Source organism: Gopherus flavomarginatus, chromosome 19 (genome assembly GCF_025201925.1).
Source record: "Gopherus flavomarginatus isolate rGopFla2 chromosome 19, rGopFla2.mat.asm, whole genome shotgun sequence".
In the NCBI taxonomy this organism is placed as follows: domain Eukaryota; kingdom Metazoa; phylum Chordata; order Testudines; family Testudinidae; genus Gopherus; species Gopherus flavomarginatus.
Window position 1 is genome coordinate 22,899,178 of NC_066635.1, and position 18,552 is coordinate 22,917,729.

Genomic DNA, 18,552 nt, shown 5'->3' on the forward strand with positions numbered 1-18,552 from the left:
TGCCACCACCGAAAAAACTCCAGCCATCGGTCCTGTGTCAAGTTCTGGCAGATGAGCCTGAAGAGACCCTCCTTTCCAGCCAAGTGGTGCTTGACTCAGGTGGAAATCTCCCACATACTCCATGCAGACATGGACAGCAGGAAGACTGTCAGACTCAACACACTAAGCCTGACAAAGTGATGACAGCTGGGTAGGTATGAATGTGTGGGGAGAGGGAATACACCACATAGGCCAACAAATACTACCAACTTTAGGAGAGAGAGTAGGTATGGGACGAGACCATAATAAAACAAAACAACACATCAATCCAGTGTCTGGTTTAGATTTGAAAACGGGTGGAAGAGGCACTCAGTCCATCAGACTGTTGACTGCGTTTGTTTCACTACACGTGAAAGTCGCTAATGGGGAGGGAGATGGAAAAAACCCAAAGCAATAAATACAACAAATACAAAGATTACAAACTCTAATGTTTGTGAGTCTGCAGCTTCCAAGCTGATATGAAGAGTTTTCAATGAAAAGGAAATGAAGAGACACCATTTTCTGATAAAGCAGCATCTCCAATAAGGAACCACGTCTTCCTAAAAGCAATAAAGGATATTGGTATTGTATTGAATATATCTGAAGTGAGGACAGCAGATTGCAATCTGTGCACTGGCTGGCAGCAGAGCTCTATCCAGGGGAGGTGTAGGCTAGCCACACAGAAGGAGCATGTTAGAAACGAGCTGCAGTGAACTCCATGTTGCAATCAAGAGGGAATAAAGGAACCAGGACTTTTCCTTTCAGGGATGGAACAGAGATCAACAGTTTAGAGATGCCACTCAGTAAGACTCCGACCAGCGTAGCACAGTGTTTTTGTAACCAGGTCATCGCATTTTATCTGACATGGCTACAACATGGTTGAGTTGTGTTCACACAGCTGGAGTTGTATCTACACCACCAAATGTATTTGGATCAATCCAGGGAGCAATCACACAGTGCTTTAGCCCAGAAGACATGCGCCCAGAGACACACATGGGGCAATGCACTCCAGATGTCCTTCTGCACAGAGACCCTGGAGGAAGAAAGACAGGCCAAACCCATTACAAAGACACAGTTACAATGCAAAAACAATGTGCTACAGGAAGACTGCCATCTCTCAGCCTAGGATACTGCCAAAGGTGAAATACTGATAGCTGCCACCGTTTCTGAATACTTACTGTCTTGTGTATAGAAATGTAGTAGCATTTCACCTATGGTGACCTCCTCGAAGGATAAATCCTAATTATGCCACAAGTGAAAATACGTCTGATGGCCTCACTGTGCTGGGTATTTGCCTCTGTCATAAAACTACAAAGGTATTTGTCACACTTCAGCACAAAATCTTTAATCCATGTAACAAGCTCTTAATAAAATGTTTGTTAAAATAGGACTAGACTATATACAGGCTGTTGAACCTAATTTGCAGCACCAGTGGACTGTAGAGTGGTATTTGCTCTATGTTTAACATCATCCTTTCTTGATTCTTTGCCTCTTACGTTTTTCAGGTCTGGGTGGATGCTGCAGCTCAGATTTTCTTCTCTCTTGGTCCAGGTTTTGGGGTCCTACTAGCTTTTGCCAGCTACAACAAATTCCACAACAACTGCTACCAGTGAGTTCCACATCAGTGTAAGAAATAGTCAATAAAAGGACGGTGTTAGAATGTAAACAGTCTGGGTATTTTTTTTTAAAAAGAGAAATGTAATGCTGGTGAAAGTTGCCAGGTTGTCAGTCCTGTAGGATGAATTCTATCTGCAGAACAGTACATTCCCTCTAGCATCAGAGCAATCTTCTCTCACATCACACCCTGTCAATGTGCCCCACTTCAAGGCAAGTTGGGAGTTTGCTTTCCATGTCTAGTCAATTATTATTAATAATTATTTGTGTTGTGGTAGCACCCAGGAGCCCCAGTCACAGACCAGGGCCCTCTTGTGGTAGGCTCTGTACAAATATGGAACAAAAAGACGGTCTCTCCCCAGTTTACAACCCATGTAATTCTTGATCTCTGCTGAAACTGCCCATAAGAGGGGCAATTAATTGTAGAGGCGAGGCTGTGATGCAGGCACCTGTCCAACAGGTGGATTGAATCCACCACAGAACAGCCATCAGATTGTAACAATATTTAGTTACTGCAACCAGATCAGCTATAACTTGGTAAAGGACTCTGTGTGGCTGTTTCCTTATTTTCTTAAGGATGTTTATTATGTCCTGTGAAATGAAACCTGCAAATCATCATTCTCTCTAAAGCTATTACTATATCATTCTGAATCCAGTATTAATCAGATTGGTGTGGTGTGTCTGGTATGCAGCCAAACAGAGACAGCCAAACAGATGTTGAAGACATATAAGATACAACAATTCAAAAGTCTATCCAAAAGAGAACCAATATAACAGACAAATCTGTCGTGCCCCAATTTGCTGGGCATAAAGGAGAGACACACCTTGTCTCATTCCAAGACAAGACAGGACATCAACAGGGCTGAGGTACAACCTTTAGATGTCCTTTAGAGATTCAGGCTGCATCATACTGGTAACTGCTAAATGGGTACTATCAATGGATCTGGGAGTATGGTCCGTGATAATCTCAAAATGTTTTAAAAACTGCCAGTACATATCAGTCCAGTGATCATTTCACCAGTGAAATGCAGCTGTCTCTGGGGTAAAATGGCAGACAGGTGGACAACCAGCAGGGCAGGAGAAAATGTAGCTAAGGACACCAAGACAAAGTCTTACTACTCTTCTGAAAAATGCTATGGGATTTTTAGCATCCATGCAAACACAGAACCTTAATTTTCCTGAGATCTTTCCCAACAGACCCTCACATATTAAAATATATGGATCAGTATTTATACACCCTGGAAAGCTGAAGGGCTGTATTGAAACGTGCTCCCAGGTGGTCTCGATAGTTCCAACGCAATACTGTTCCTTCTGGCAATACATCATTCTTTCTGGCAGATGTTCGCTCTCTGAGATGCATTGGGTTTTCTCTTCCAGGGATGCCTTGGTTACCAGTACTGTGAACTGCATGACTAGTTTTGTGTCTGGATTTGTCATTTTCACTGTGCTTGGATATATGGCTGAAATGAGGAATGAAGAGGTGTCGGAGGTTGCAAAAGATACTGGTAGGGGAACTTAGTCTATTGCTGTTTTAAATTTCCTCTGAAGTTTTGATAGAACTTGTTTGATTACATTCCAGATGGGGAGATATTCTTACCACCGAAACATGACCATGTAATCTATTTAAAATTCAGGATCAGGGGAAAGACCTTGGCTTGACAAACATGCCAAACTATGCATAATGTTTTGTATATACTATGATTAATCATACTACTTTATGCCAAAGGCCCTAACATAAACCAATGAGCAGCATATGGTGTGCAACACAGCTCCAAAATTGTTCTATGAAGAGAATAGAATGTAGAAATCATGTTACGTCACCTAGTGAACCTTCCTGTGGTTACACATAGTAACACTCCCCTGTGGACAAAGGCATTTCCAGGTGTAACTGAACTGCTCCCTCTTTTTCAGAGCAGTAGGGTTGACTTGTAATAATCGCATGTTCTCCCTCTTGGTACCAGGGCCCAGCCTTCTCTTCATTACCTATGCAGAGGCCATTGCAAACATGCCTGCTTCGACTTTTTTTGCCATCATCTTTTTCTTGATGTTACTCACTCTGGGATTAGACAGCACGGTGAGTGGCTATCATTAGTGAGAGGGGTCATGAATGGATGGATGGGGTTAAGCATTTGGAATTATTCCAGCATCTTCCAAAACAAATCTGCAGAACTGCAACATGAACTCTTCTTTTAATAGAGCAACTATACTAATACTTAGAGGTCTTGGATGAAAGGTGCTAAATAAGTGCAAAATGCATTGCAAACATTCATTAATCTTCATAATCCCTGGGTCAGAGAATAGTATTTATTATCCCTGTTTCAAAATTGGGGAAACTGAGGCACAACAAAGTCTTTGGCTTGTCCAAAGTCACACAGTGAGTCAATGGCAAAGCTGGGAATAGAACCCAGAATATTCAACTTCTAGAACCCTGCTTTTAACCAGCAGGTGATGCTCTCTCTCTTCTTGTATATTGGAAGCATTTAATTACCTGTCAACATGCAAATCAGTGACATGTTTCTGGAATTTTTCACAGGTAACAGGATTTAGAAGGTGGGAATAGATGGTGGATTTCTCAAAGTGGGACAACATGCTATAAAGATTTTGCCACATGAGCCACATAGTTATTGCGGATTAAGGACCAAATTCAATCCAAAAGCAACTCCATTGACTTCATAGTCTTGGCTACAATGAGCCACTTACTTATTTATTATTTGTAATATGGTAGTTCCAGGGCCAGCTCTAGCATTTTTGCCACCCCAAGCAGAAAAAAAAAGCCACGATTGCGATTGACGGCAATTCAGCGGCAGCTCTAGCGCCGCTTCATTCTACGGCAGCAATTCGGCGGCAGGTCCTTCCCTCTGAGAGGGACTGAGGGACCCGCTGCCGAATTCCCGCTCAAGAGCTGGAGGTGCCTCCCCTCTTCATTGGCCACCCCAGGTACCTGCTTCCTACGCTGGTGCCTGGAGCCGGCCCTGGTTAGTTCCTGTTGTGTGCTAGGCACTTCCCACACATATGAGATAAAATCGCTGTCCTAAAGAGATCAAGGTCTCTGAAGACATGATGGGGATGTTTCCAGAGCAGTCATCTCAATCCTATCACTCAGACACGTGTCAAAGGTTCATTGTGCTAATTGTATCTTATGGCATGTCTACACTTAAAACACTAAAGTGGCACAGCTGTCGAGCTTCAGTGTAGACACTCACTACAGTGACCCGAGGGGTTCTCTCATTTCTGCAGGTAACCCATCTCCCCAAGAGGTGGTAGCTAAATTGACAGAAGCACTGTCTCCCAGGGATTAGGTTGGCATAGCTCTGGCTGTTCGAGGGTGTGGATTTCTCACATGGCTGAGAGATGCAGCTATGGCGATGTACATTTTCAGTGTACACCAGTTTGGGGTGGGGGGAAATGCAGGATGGGAAGGATGTTTTCTTTCTTTCTATGACTCTTTGCTGGGCTTTTCAGTTTGCAGGGCTGGAGGGGGTGGTCACTGCGGTGCTGGACGAATTCCCACATGTTTGGGGAAAGCGCAGGGAATGGTTTGTCCTTGGTCTGATCATCGCTTGCTTCCTGGGGTCATTAACAACCCTGACATTCGTAAGTACCACACCCAACATTGTGAACCTTGCTTATTGGCAGTAGACTCTAGCTGACATCTGCAGGAGAGAAGTGTTTCCCAAACAGAATTTCAAGGAGTCTGATCAAATATGTGAAACACTCTTAATCCAGTTGAGAGGAGCTGTTTTCCTTATGGGGTCAGAGACTGTCGGAGGAATGAATGTGAGCAGTCTCACTCATGAGGGAATCTGACAGTGTTGTAACTTGACAAAGTTCTAGTGTACAGTACATAATAAACCACACAAATACTGCTCAGACTGGTACTACACCACTAAGCAGCTTCATTCCAGCTGTTTAACCTTTCAAACCTGCACTCAAAATCCCAGTTTTTACAAATTTAAAAATTATCAGTTTAATTTTCAAAGAGTTAGAAGTAAATTTCAAATCAAGAAAAGGATGGATAAAAAATCCTGTTCTAGAAACTAACATAAATTGAATTTGGTGAACTGGAGTCTAGAAGCTCCTGGCACAGGAAAATTGCTCACGTGAATCTGCAGCACTTACATATTCCTTCTCTAAGATAGGCCAAATATTGCTCTGAGTTAATCTTGTGAAATCTCTGTCTAGTCACTGGGGTTTCATTGCTGTAACAGGAGCACAAATTGGTACTAAGAGGTCAGCTTTTGTAAAAGATGCGGGGAAAAAATTCACTGGCTTTTACATTCCACTGTTTGTTTTATGAGAAATTCCCTCCTCGTTTAAAGCATTTATAAGGAGCCAGGTTCCTGTAGAAGATGCAATTCTCTTTCTTTGTAGCTGAGTCCAGATCTAGGAGGAAAGAATAGAACCTAATGCTTCCTTTGTTTCCTGCTCAGTAACTGATGCTCAGGGACAGAGAAGGAAGTTACCATCAAAGGAGGGCATGAAAAAGCACAGATCCCATCTGATTAGCTCATTAAAAATCCTACTAGAAATGCCTGCTGCTTTCCTTTCCGTTTTTCTGCATGACCATTCTATTGGCAAAGGATGATCACAGAAAGTTAAAGCAAGGATACTGGACAAGTCATTAGTACTGTCGAGTATTACTCAAGGCCAGAGCAGGTAGGAAGTGATGGGATACAGTGAATTTTGCACTGGTGAATGCTCTTTCCAAATGAGGACAGTATAGGACTAAAGAATGAGGAGTATTTGTGGCACCTTAGAGACTAACAAAATTTATTTGGGCATAAGCTTTCATGGGCTAAAACCCACTTCATCGGATGCATGCAGTGGAAAATACATAGGAAGATATATATACACCAAGAACATGAAAAAATGGGTGTTGCCATACCAATTATAATGAGACTAATCAATTAAGGTGGGCTATTATCAACAGGAGAAAAAAAACGTTTGTAGTGATAATCAGGACGGCCCACTTCCAACAGTTGACAACAAGGTGTGAGTAACAGTATGGGAAAAATTAGCATGGGGAAATAGCTTTACTTTATGTAATGACCCATCCACTCCCAGTCTTTATTCAAGCCAGTTTGCAAATTAATTCCAATTCAGCAGTTTCTAATTGGAGTCTGTTTTTGAAGTTTTTTTACTGGAGTATTGCGACTTTTAGGTCTGTAACTGAGTGACCAGGGAGGTTGACTAGTAGTACAAAACTTCGTCTTCTGGGGATACTGGCTAATCAGTACCACAATCTCTTTTCTAGGGTGGTGCATATGTAGTGAAGCTGTTTGAAGAATATGCTACAGGCCCTGCTGTCTTAACAGTGGTGTTTCTGGAATCCATTGCGGTGGCCTGGTTCTATGGTAAGTTTGTTCCCACACTTACAACCCATGCTGACCAGACTCCCAGGCATTTGCCAAATTGCGTTTCTGCCAGCTCTGTGGACAGGGGAACTGATGTCACAGAGAAAAAGCAATATGGAATACTGAATCTGAAAACAATGTTACCAATTACTTCGTCATGTAAGCACAGTACAATCTTGATCTCCAGATGTGTTGGGAGACACTGAATAACTTTGGATAATGGAGGTTTCTGTGTAATGAAAAGGTTGCAGGGACATAACCACACTGTTTCCTGCTGGATGCTAAATCAATCCAGGTTATATCAACATTAGAATAACTTTTTTCTCCCTGTCACCTCTACCTTCCATTTATTTTTATAGGCATCAACCAGTTTTGCAGTGACATGAAGGAAATGCTGGGCTTCACTCCAGGCTGGTACTGGCGACTCTGCTGGGTAGCAATCAGCCCCATCTTCCTCTTGGTAAGTTCATGTTCCCAGCCCAGGACAGTCACAGTTTACTAGTGTAATACCTTAGAGTTCCAGATATGGGATTTTCATTTACATAATATTCATGTTCTACTCTCTAATGCCAGCTTTTGGAAGATAACAATATTAAATCAATGAGATGAATCTGATAAAAGCAGCTAGGACTAGTTACTAGATCAACAGTTAGTCTGTTGGGGTCTTTTTTGTTATTTAGATAAACAATGATGATACTAGAAAACTTTAACAACCTGCAACACAGGACAAGACTAATTTGAGCTTTGCTGCTTTACACCTATGTCAGCGAAGTAAAAGATGCTGATAAAAAGCACAGAAAAAAAAGAAATTAAGATAGCTTATAAATCTGTTGTTTGATCAGCCACTGCCTGGTAACTTCAGAATACACTACCCAAACTCTACCTCGCCAGATAGCATCCTTCATAATCAGAAACTGGAGCCAGTGTCCCCATAGCTGACTTGGCAAAGTTATTACTAACATTTTTAAACAAAGCCTTCATTCTCTGTTCCAAAATTAGTTCACCCTGTCTTTTATTGTTGCTTGGCTTGGATGCAAGGAGAGTAAGTCAAGATGGAGGTTTATGGAGGCAAAGTGTTTAGATTTAAAGCCTACGCTGTGAACTCAAAACAACACAGCTGGGATGATTAATGTGTGTTTAACTCTTTTCCATTTTATTACCTGTAGACAAAGGAGTAAAAAAAACTATAAATACATGTTTCACCACAAAAATAATTTATACACTACTGTCCTCTCCATGATCCTGAAACAATAAAACTAAATTACATGAAGAGCAATATAGTTTCAGTGATGTGGTTACTAGGCAAAATTGATATTTACAGTTTCTATGGAAACTAAAATAAGAAAAGCCCAGACGTAGGTTTGGTAGTTCTCTATGCGAATTATAAACATCTTGTGCCGGGAATCCTATGATGAAATTCTGTGAAAATTAAGTTAGGATGCTTCCCAAAACAGTCACTAACATTAATTTTGAAATGTACCAGTTTAATACTTAGGCACCTTAGGTTTGACTTCAATGGGAACTGGAAGCACTGAGTATCTCACAGGGTCGGATCCAATATGCTTTAGGATAAAACTGGAACACTGCAATCTTAGTATTAGAGTAAAAAAAAAAAACATATAAATCCAAGAACTGTTGCATTCTACAAGTCAATCTGAGGTACCAGGGATCACAATGATTTCTGTCCTATAATCAACACAAAAGCTGGCAAGTAATTTCTCAACCATAGAGCATATGCAGGCTGCTGACAATGAATCAAGTTCTGGAGAAGATTTTGACAAATGCAACGAGTTGCTGCTGTAGATAGTGGAAATTCCTCTATTTGGTGTTAAGGAAGAGTTTTAGAAGTACTTGAAGAAAAAACTAGAAGTTCCATGTGACCTCAAAGAATTCTTGAAACATTTATACAACTAGTATAATACTATTTAAGCTTGACAAGCATGGAGTTACACAAGAAAAGACTCACTTATCTTTAACTTTTCACCGTCTGCCTGGAGAACACATTCCAAAAGCTGGACTCTGAAGAAAAGTGCATAAAGATAAAAATGGTATATGAATCAGTTCAAATTTGCAGGTGACATCTTTGTTTAACCCCTGAAAGAACTTGAAAAGGAACATGAAAAGCAAGGAATATAAATGTGTGTTAAATATACACAACATAAAAAACATTTTCTAATGAAATTGTGGAAGAAGAAGAAAAAAATCACACTAGATCAGAATAAATTATAAACTTTTATGGAGCATATGTGGGCCAAGTGGTGCATAGCATTCCAAACCAGCCCAACAATAAAAGGGTGAGAGAAATCAAAGTTGGATGAATCCTCTGGAAGGTGTGGCAGAGCTCTGACCTTGCTCCCGTGGGTCCTGCGCTTCTAGGCGGTTTATGCTAGCCTCGGTGCCTCACTGTGACCCTCCACGTAGCCCTTCTCTCTCTAGGGCCAGGTTTACAGTCTACTGAGCCCTTTTCATCACAGGCCTGCAAGAAGGTTGGTGAGAGAACTCCCACAGTCTCTGTTCAGCCTCCTGTCCTGACAGGGGCCTGACTTCCCCTCCCAGATGTTCATGTAGTGGTGGGTTAGGGGAAACCCGGGCCCGCTCTCTACTCCGGGTTCCGGCTCAGGGACCCTAATGCTAGCAGTTGTTGGCAGCCAACCTTTCACTGCCAAAATTGCTACATTTCCCTGGGCCACTTCCCCACAGCTCTCCTGCTTCTCCCTTCTTCACCCTTACCATAGGGCTCCTTTAACGATGGTTTGAGGGTGTCTTCAGTAACCAGCCCTTCAGCCGCACTTCCTTGCCTCTGGCTCCTCCCTGTCTGACTGGAGTGAGCCCTTTTTATAGTATCAGCAGGTCCTTAATTAGAGTCAGGTGGTCACATTAACTGAATGGCCTCACCTGACTCTTTGCAGGTTAATTAGAGTCAGGTATTCTCATTAGCCTGGAGCAGCCCCTGCTCTGGTCAGTCAGGGAACAGAAAACTATTAATCCAGTGGCCAGTATATCTGCATTCTGCTATTCTGCTGTACCCAACTGGCCTGGGTCTATCACAAAGGGTAAACAGTGTCTTCAAGAAAAAATTCTCTCACCCCTGTTCATTACCAGACCTAACTATTGGCTATGGGATTCTGGATATTACTGGATTCAAATGGAATTTTTTTTTTTTTTTTTTTACCATTCTATCTTAAAATTCAGTAGAATTTTAGAATTGGTATTCAAACATACAATACCAGATCAGATCTGTGGTCCATTTATACATCTAAGGGCTAATATGATCCTTAGATGTATAAACAGGGAAGTATGGAGGTGATTTTTTACCTCTGTATACAGCATTGATAAAGCTGATAGTTGAATACTGCATCCAGGTCTGGTGTCCACATGCTAAAACGGATATTGAAAAGTGGAGCGGGTGCAGAAAAGAGCTAGAAAAATTATTCAAGGACTGGAGAAAATACCTTTCAGTGAGAGACTTAAAGAGCACAATCTGTTTAATAAATAATAATTTAAAAATGTTGAGAGGTGACTTGATTATGATGTATGAATACCTTCAAGGGTTGAAAATATTGGGTACTAATGGTCCCTTTTGATCTAATGGAGAAAGGCATAACAAGACCCAATGGGTGGAAGTTAAAGCCAGGCAAATTCAGATTGGAAATACTGTAAGGCACACATTTTTTTACTGTGAGGGTGCTTAACTATTGGAACAAACTACCAAGGGAAATGTTGTACTCTCTTGCTCTTGATGTCTTCTAAAAGAATATGCTTTAGTCAGACAAATTATTGGGCTTGACACAGGCGTAACTGTGTGAATTTCTCTGGTCTGCAATCTATCAGAGGTCAGACTAGGTGATCTAATGGTCCCTTCTGGCCTAAAAATCTACGAATTTAGTCTAATATCTTGTTGCTCTGTTTGGATTCAAGAATACCCAGAACAGGTTATTATGGAATAAATTGTCCATAAGAGGAATTTTCTTCCTAATATCTTATCAGCTAAGGTGGCTTATGACCTAAGCATGAAGGTTTACATCCTTTCTAATGTAACTGTGGATTTTCTCATTATTCATATTGAATCCTACTATGCTTTTGGTCTAAATGATTTATTGCAGCAGTTGGTCCCAAAGGCTAATTATGTGCTATGTAAGAACATTGTGTATTTGTAATATTTTGTTGCATTTTTATTTCAGTTCATCATTTGCAGTTTTATGTCCAGCCCTCCTGATCTACGGCTTTTTGATTACAATTATCCCTACTGGACCACTATAGTGGGTTACTGCATAGGAACCTCCTCTGTTATCTGCATTCCAATCTACATGGCTTATCGGTTGATAATCACCCCAGGAACATTTAAAGAGGTATCTGATGTGTTTTATTTGTTCAAGTTCATTTTTGATGGGATGTACTTCCCCACCCCACTACGCAGCCATACATAAGAAGAGGTGGAGGAAATACTGCATAGGCACTTAAACAAAAAAGATGGTCTGTAAATGATGCTCTCATATTTGCCAGTTGCTGGATGTATGGATCAGCATTGTAAGAAATACCTCTTTAACAGTTAAGTCGTGCCATTAATACAAAGGAATGGTGGGTTATGTATGATAGCAGAATGCCAGCTCTGCAAATAATTAATGTTGAGAATTCCTTTCTGTTTAAGAACAACTCTTCTGAGTGCTCTAAAATCCACATGGTTGCACAGATTGCCTTGAAATTAGCTGTGCCACATGGGAATGTGGGGTCTTCTGAGCAAGCAGTTCCTGAGATACAGCTGTCCCCAGGAAATCAGCTTTTCTTAAGGTTGACAGATTCTATCAAGCTTTTTTTGCTCAGACCTAAGGCTCAAGCCATGGCTCTGCGTGCCCAAAGGATCTCAGTCACTGAACATTTACCCCAGCCAGTGCAAGGGACCCGCTAACCTTTTGGAGGAGCAAAATTGAAAGTGAGTTCGGCTCTTTAGGCAGACGCATGCTAACACAAGCCAATGGATTACTCTGGGCACATGTGGACAGAATCCCAAAACAATTACTAGCCAAGCACGATCCACAGGACCTGTGTGACTCAAGGGGACATTACGGCCATTGAACCTGAGCAACACCCAGTTCAAACCCAGCCCAGCGTAGAAAGCTGAAATGAAACCTAGGCATGTTGCTATAAACTGCCTTTGTCCAAGGGTGGTTTTTTTTTTAATTTTGGGTAAATGTAATCTGAGTACAGCAGAAACTTCGGAAAGCATTTGTGCCATTTCAAAAAGAAAAGAAATTACACATGTGAGTGGTTGCTGGGAGAGGAAGGGGATTTAGGAGGCAGAGGAGTGGAAGGGACGAGGGGTTTGGGTCTTCAGGGAGGCAAGGGTGTTATACAGAGAAGATAAATGGGGAGTGGTTTCAGTACTCAGGTCAGGGGGAGAGAGTGGGGATTATGGGGAAGTGTTAGGGGTGATGGAGGTGGGTGGCAGGGTAAATGGGAGGTATTAGGGGTGCCTGTCATCCCCACATTCTTCTCTTCCATGTGTGTGCTGGGAACAGGGGGACTCTTACCTTCTTGGGGTGTCTGAGCTCCTCTCCCTACTCCCTTCACATGTGAACTAGATTCACAGATTTCTACCCATTTCCTTGTGCACACCTAGCTTCTCGAGTGCTAGTGGCTTAATATGACAGGAAGGGGACAGTAAGGTGGGAATGGTGGCAGAAGGTGGGCTACATATTATGGGGGATGATGGCAGAGGAGGGTGGAGCAAGAGAGCTCTACCAATGTTATCTCATACTTAAAAGTTACTGTTCTCTTCGTGTAATAAAACTTGATTTTGGGGCACCGAGTCCTCTCTCACTGGGCTTTTAGTAACTCCAAACATTTCAAAGCACAACCATTATCCCTATTTCACTGTAACAAGGTGGGGGGTGGGAGAGGCACACACTTAGGTATCATACTGCAACATCCTAGAGAGAACATGGGAGTCAGAAAACCTGGGCTCTATTCCAAGCTCTGCCTCATGCTTGCTGGGTGACCGTGGCCATGTCACTTTACTGCTCTGTGCCTCAGTTTCCCCACCTGTACAATGAGGATAATGCTGTTTCCCTCCTTGGCAAAGTGCTATGAAACCTATTGATGAAAAGTGCTATGTAAGAGCAAGGTATCATCATCATTACCTGGCCACAACTGCATCTCAGCTGTATACCTGCATGATAACTAAAACTGCCTAAACCAACACTAACTCCTACTAACAACATTTCTGGTAAAAAAAATCTAGGAAATTCACTGACAAAAAACTTTGCTAATGGAGAGTTAAGGTTGCTCAATGGTATCTTGTGTCCTTCTTGAACGTCGAGTTCAGCAGAACTCAAACTGCCTGAAAACCAGGAACTGAAGAGTTAAGGTACACACCCATGCAACCTTAACTCCCCATCCTTGGAGCAATGCCTCATACACCTACAGCACATGCTCACACACTGTCTTTGCACAGTACTACACTGGAACTACCTACATGTGCCCTACACTGACTATCTGCTAAATTTTACAACTTCTTCACCCTTATGCACATGATGCCATCTCACACTATGCTTTCACTTACCCATCATTAAACCCACAAACCACACACCTCCCACCTAGATGCTGAGAATCTCCTTGGCAAGAGGATCCCTGTGCGCACTGCTACATAACACAGAGCTTAAATAAGGCATACTGGATCTTTCAAGGTACACATGGACTCTTTCCTTAGATTACACACGAGGGTTAGGGAAAAGGGCCATACACATACCAAGAGGGGCACAGACCTCCAGATTGTAATCTGAGACAATCACAGCTCTGTCAAACTCTCCAACTAACCTTCCCCTTTCGATACAGCTATACCTACACAGTGAATGCCGCTGGAATGCACCCAGGCAATCCCCAGGGACTACTGCCAGCTCCAGGACTGCAGACTGTGGGCATGAACCTTAACTCTGTATTGCCTGGTTTTCAGAAGTCAGTTTTCCAGAACTCAGCGTTCTGGAAGGGCACAAGATACCACTGTAACCTTCATTCTGTGTTAGGTTTTTTGGGTCAGTGAATATTTAAGATGGCTAACTGCTGAGAATGAGCGCTACTGAAAATCAGCTCATGTGGCGCCTTTGGCACAAGTGCCATAGGTTGCCTACCCTTGGGTTAGAAGATAGGGGCCTAGCAATATATTCCAAAGAGGTTCAGTCAACTCTAGCCATAGGCTGAGGAAGCAATACTAGTTTTGACCTAAAATCTATATAGATACACCATCCTGCTTCCTCCACCACAAAAACAAAACAGAAATAAACACAACCACCAAAACCATTCACCCCATATTTTACACAAGATCCACAGCAAGCTGGGATGTAATTTGGAAACTTTAATTATTTATATGTAAATATCCATTCAGAAGAGATATGCTCAATAAAGTTGATAGTATTTAGGTAAATGATCATGAGGGCATTAATGCAAAAGCTGTGTAAATTAGCCTGGATGCTACCATTTATGTCAACTAAAAATATATATATATATATATATATATATATATATATATATATAATATATATATATATATATATATATATATATATACTAGTTTGTACTTCTATAGCACTTTACATCTTTAAAGTGCCATACAAACAAACTAAATTTCACAACACCTATGTGACGCAGGTAAATATGTGTATCTTCTAAAGGTGGGTCAGATTTTTCTTTAAGCTAAATCCTTTACAGTGTCTCTTTTCAAGTAACTGTAAAGTTCTACCTGAAATCTAAATTTGCACAACTTTCGTCTAACACGTGTTTTCTTCTCAACAGCGTATTCTAAAAAGCATTACCCCGGAAACAGCCACAGAAATTCCCTTTGGGGACATCCGCATGAATGCAGTTTAAGTAACATTTTGGGGGGGAGGGGAAAAGGTGTAAAAGTTTAACTTTCCCCATGCTTCCCAACCCTCCATATTCCCCTTTCCAAAGAATTGAGTTTCCAGCTGAGCCAAGGAATGGGTGGGCATTTTCCATGGAGGCCAAGACAACGGCAATGTGCATCTGGAAAATTGGTGCCTCCAGCATACAGATCCAAGCATGTCAACAAAATTTGCTGCGCACTTCAAACCAGACTACGAGTTCACTGCTGAACTGATTCATTCTGAAAACATGAGGATGCATAACCACTATAGGATGAGTATCATCTATTAGGATTAGATTTAGAACCTCAAATCTGTGACAGTACTCCTGTATTTTTCTCAATGTGATCATTTGTACTGGACCATGTTGTATTTGCTTCTAAAGATCTCATTGCTTAAACTGAGTTGAAAAATACAGGAAAATAGTTCTGATAGCCATATATTACCTGAGTAATACAGCGTTTTCTTGCTTAAAAATAATAGGACCCTCAGATCCTTGTTTTGCTGTGGAGTAGGCAGAGAAAGAAACAACCCTGAAAAGCACTATGTATGAAGACTGTGTTCAGTTGCACACACGGTAGCATTATTCCCCTTCCTTCTTTATACCACTTACTTTTCTGCACTGTATGGATCACACCAGTTTTCATTAGTTATTTATTGCATAACAAGCACTCCACAAAAGAATGATTTTTAAAATTTGAGACTTCACAAAATACTCAGCCTCTTCTCTATTCTCCTCTGGTACCAGTTATACAAAACCCTCAGCCCATCCAGCTCTTGGTCATAGGTCAGCTGGCAAATGTTTAAGTTGTTTGCAATTGCTACACTCTGGTGCCATCTCCCTGTCTCTTTTAGCTATATATTCATGGTGACATTTTACAGACAGACTTAGCTTATTTATTCCGTTAGAAACTGTAGCCCAGTGGTGAATTGTTTGGAGGTCAGATGCTAGAGGTTGGACCATCAGAGCTACATAGACTTCTTGTACAGCTTTTTATCGGAATCAAACTGTGTTTTTTTCTGTTGTTTCCTTTTGCAAAACTAAAGCTTAGGGTAACACTTTATACTGGTTGGCACAAATATCAAGTCTAAAAATTCTTACAAAATGTCATGAAAATTTACTAGCTCATGTATAAAATTAGCTCATCCAGTCTTTATCCTGAAGATAAAAATAACGAAAAAACAATGCTATTTTACTCACTCTGGGCCAGTGGTGAGTATAATTCTGAAAGGATGAATTCTAATCATAACTTGATATATACTTAATTGAGGTATTTAATTCCAAATTAAGTTCTATGTACATTTAAATTCATAATAGTCTATAAGTACTTATGCCTGTCAAGCCAGAGGGTAGGTTAAACAATGATTACTTTTGAACTCAGTTGCATTTGCCCAAGTGAATTTCAGGACCATGGAATGACTATGCTGCTATACGAAAATTGCCTAGTTAACCCTATGCAGTTAACATGTAAGTAAAGGAGATGTGCGTTATGCTATTATCCTTCACTAAAGCCTCACCAAATTTTATTATAAAACCTAACACAACTGAAGCTAAAATACAACATAAAATCTCCTTGTACATCGTGATTTGCCTATGTTAAAAATGAAGGAGGTTCCATACAAGAATTCATGCAGGCGAGCATCAAGAAATTTCTTCTGAAAGAAAAAGCTTACACTGATACACACTACAAAGAACAGATGATTTGCACAGGAGTGCAACCATGATGATTTTGCCTTTTGAATACTATACCATTTTCATCTTCTCTCACAAGACTTTTCTGCTTATGCATATAGACACCCACTTCAAATAATGGCTCTTACACTTAAGCCATAGACTTAAGATCACTTGTGTTGTAGATCTCTAGCCCAACTCATTACACAGAAATAATTAAGAGTGATGTCTGAGTAATTCTGTCTCAACTGCTGACAAAGACTTACTAGGACCACACAAGTCATTTCTAAAGGCAATAATGTCTCTCAGTGTCATGAGAAAGATAAAATGAATCCATGTCTCACTGGATGATGATTTGTAAGGAGTAACTTAGCAATTTACCCCTCACATATATTTAAAAATGGCTTCTAAGATGGACTTAATTTTGAGGGGACACACACAGCATATCTGCAGGATTTGAAGAAAAGTTATTTAAAATATGTCATAGGCTATTTTATAAAATGTATAAAAACATCAACAATTTAATATTCAAAATTAAAACTGACAAACCAGAAAATTAGAAACCATTTGATAAATTGTCAAAAGTTCAACTTTTTCTGTCATAAGTTTATTGCTGAAAAAACACATATGAAGTGACAGGGTAGGGCAAGCAGGATAATTACATATTCCTACCATCTAATTTGGAAGGAAGAAGTCTTACTATATCTTCTCTATTCTCCCTAAATTGTGTCCAGCCAATACCAGAACTGTGAAGTGTTTGTTTGCTTTTTTTAAATGGATACATATTCTAAGCTGAATTGTTGCCTGAGCCAATAGCTTTCCTGTTCCTTGCTAGGCTCATTCAATGACAGCTTTTTCTAGCCCAAACAGCACTGTTTAAAAAGGGATTTTTCCATCTCTGCTTTCTAACTTACAGTAAATCCAGTTGCAAAACACTCCTTCAACAGACATTTGGCTGTCTTCCGTCAGGAAGGAGATGGGGATGGTTAGGTTCAGTAAGAGCATTATCAGCATTGAAACCAAAGTTTTCTTCCCAAGCCCTTGTGCAGAAATTGAAACTCAGGACGAGTTCTGGTGGAATAATAACTTTGCAGAGTAATAATGGCAGAAGTCTCTGCTTTTTACTGGGAGGTGGAAGAGTACTGGGACTCTTCAGCAGTAACATTATGGTGCCATGTTACAGCTTTATAGATGTAACTGCAATTGCAAAAAAAAAAAATCTTCACTTGCATTATTTAGACAATAATACACAACAATCTGACTTTCTGGGTGGTTACAGCACAGAAAATTGATTCATTGCCCCAGAAATACCAGAGGACTAGGAGACAACCAGGAAGTCCTGAGTTTAAAAACAAGGCCACTGACCCACTGTGTAACCTTGGGCAAGTCATTTGTTTTCTCAGACTCAGTTTCCCAGATGAAAAATTAAGATAAGCTTGCTTGTTTCACTGGAGTTCTGTGAGGACTGATACCTTTTACCACACTTTGAAGGTGAAAAGCACTGTAGACATGCAAAGTACTAGAAAGTAATTTTCTAGAACTACAGATTATAGTTCATAATTGGTGTTACACATTTTATATGCTGTAAAAGGCAGGTGGGCTGAACTGTAAATTCGCTGAGCGTTACTGACAGGCCTAGAACATTAATTTGCTGACAGCCACTCTAGAAGTCCAACTCCCTTCTAGAATTTTTCCTTCAGTAACCAGTAAAAGAGTCTTTTAAAAGTTCATATAATCACAGGTGACAGTATCAGCTGTTTCCTTTATTGCTTTTTCAAATTGGAAGGAAAACTAGTGTAATTTAATTATAAAGAATATGGACCTGATCCCACAGCATAATCCTATCATCTTGCACAGTGAATGTAAAAACATACCAAATCAGAATGGTAGCTCTTCACATTTTTTTGCAGGGGCTAACATGACTACATAAGGTGCTAGGCAGTGTGGGATCATGCCCCTTGCCGCTAACCAGGTTGTTGATACTTTATTATTCTCAAGACACTGGCAGCCTGATTCAAAT

General features: G+C 40.7%; 1 protein-coding gene across 1 annotated transcript in view; it reads left to right on the forward strand.

Annotated features, from left to right (window-relative positions):
- The window catches only part of SLC6A4 (solute carrier family 6 member 4), a 33,835-nt gene extending 18,361 nt beyond the window's left edge, over positions 1-15,474 (forward strand). Inside the window, exons 7-14 of the mRNA XM_050929578.1 lie at positions 1,524-1,627; positions 3,010-3,137; positions 3,594-3,706; positions 5,095-5,226; positions 6,887-6,986; positions 7,346-7,446; positions 11,168-11,335; positions 14,772-15,474. Coding sequence (XP_050785535.1) covers positions 1,524-1,627; positions 3,010-3,137; positions 3,594-3,706; positions 5,095-5,226; positions 6,887-6,986; positions 7,346-7,446; positions 11,168-11,335; positions 14,772-14,846 — 921 coding nt within the window. The 3' untranslated portion in view covers positions 14,847-15,474. The remainder of the gene's footprint in view (positions 1-1,523; positions 1,628-3,009; positions 3,138-3,593; positions 3,707-5,094; positions 5,227-6,886; positions 6,987-7,345; positions 7,447-11,167; positions 11,336-14,771) is intronic.
- Positions 15,475-18,552: the final 3,078 nt, after the last annotated feature.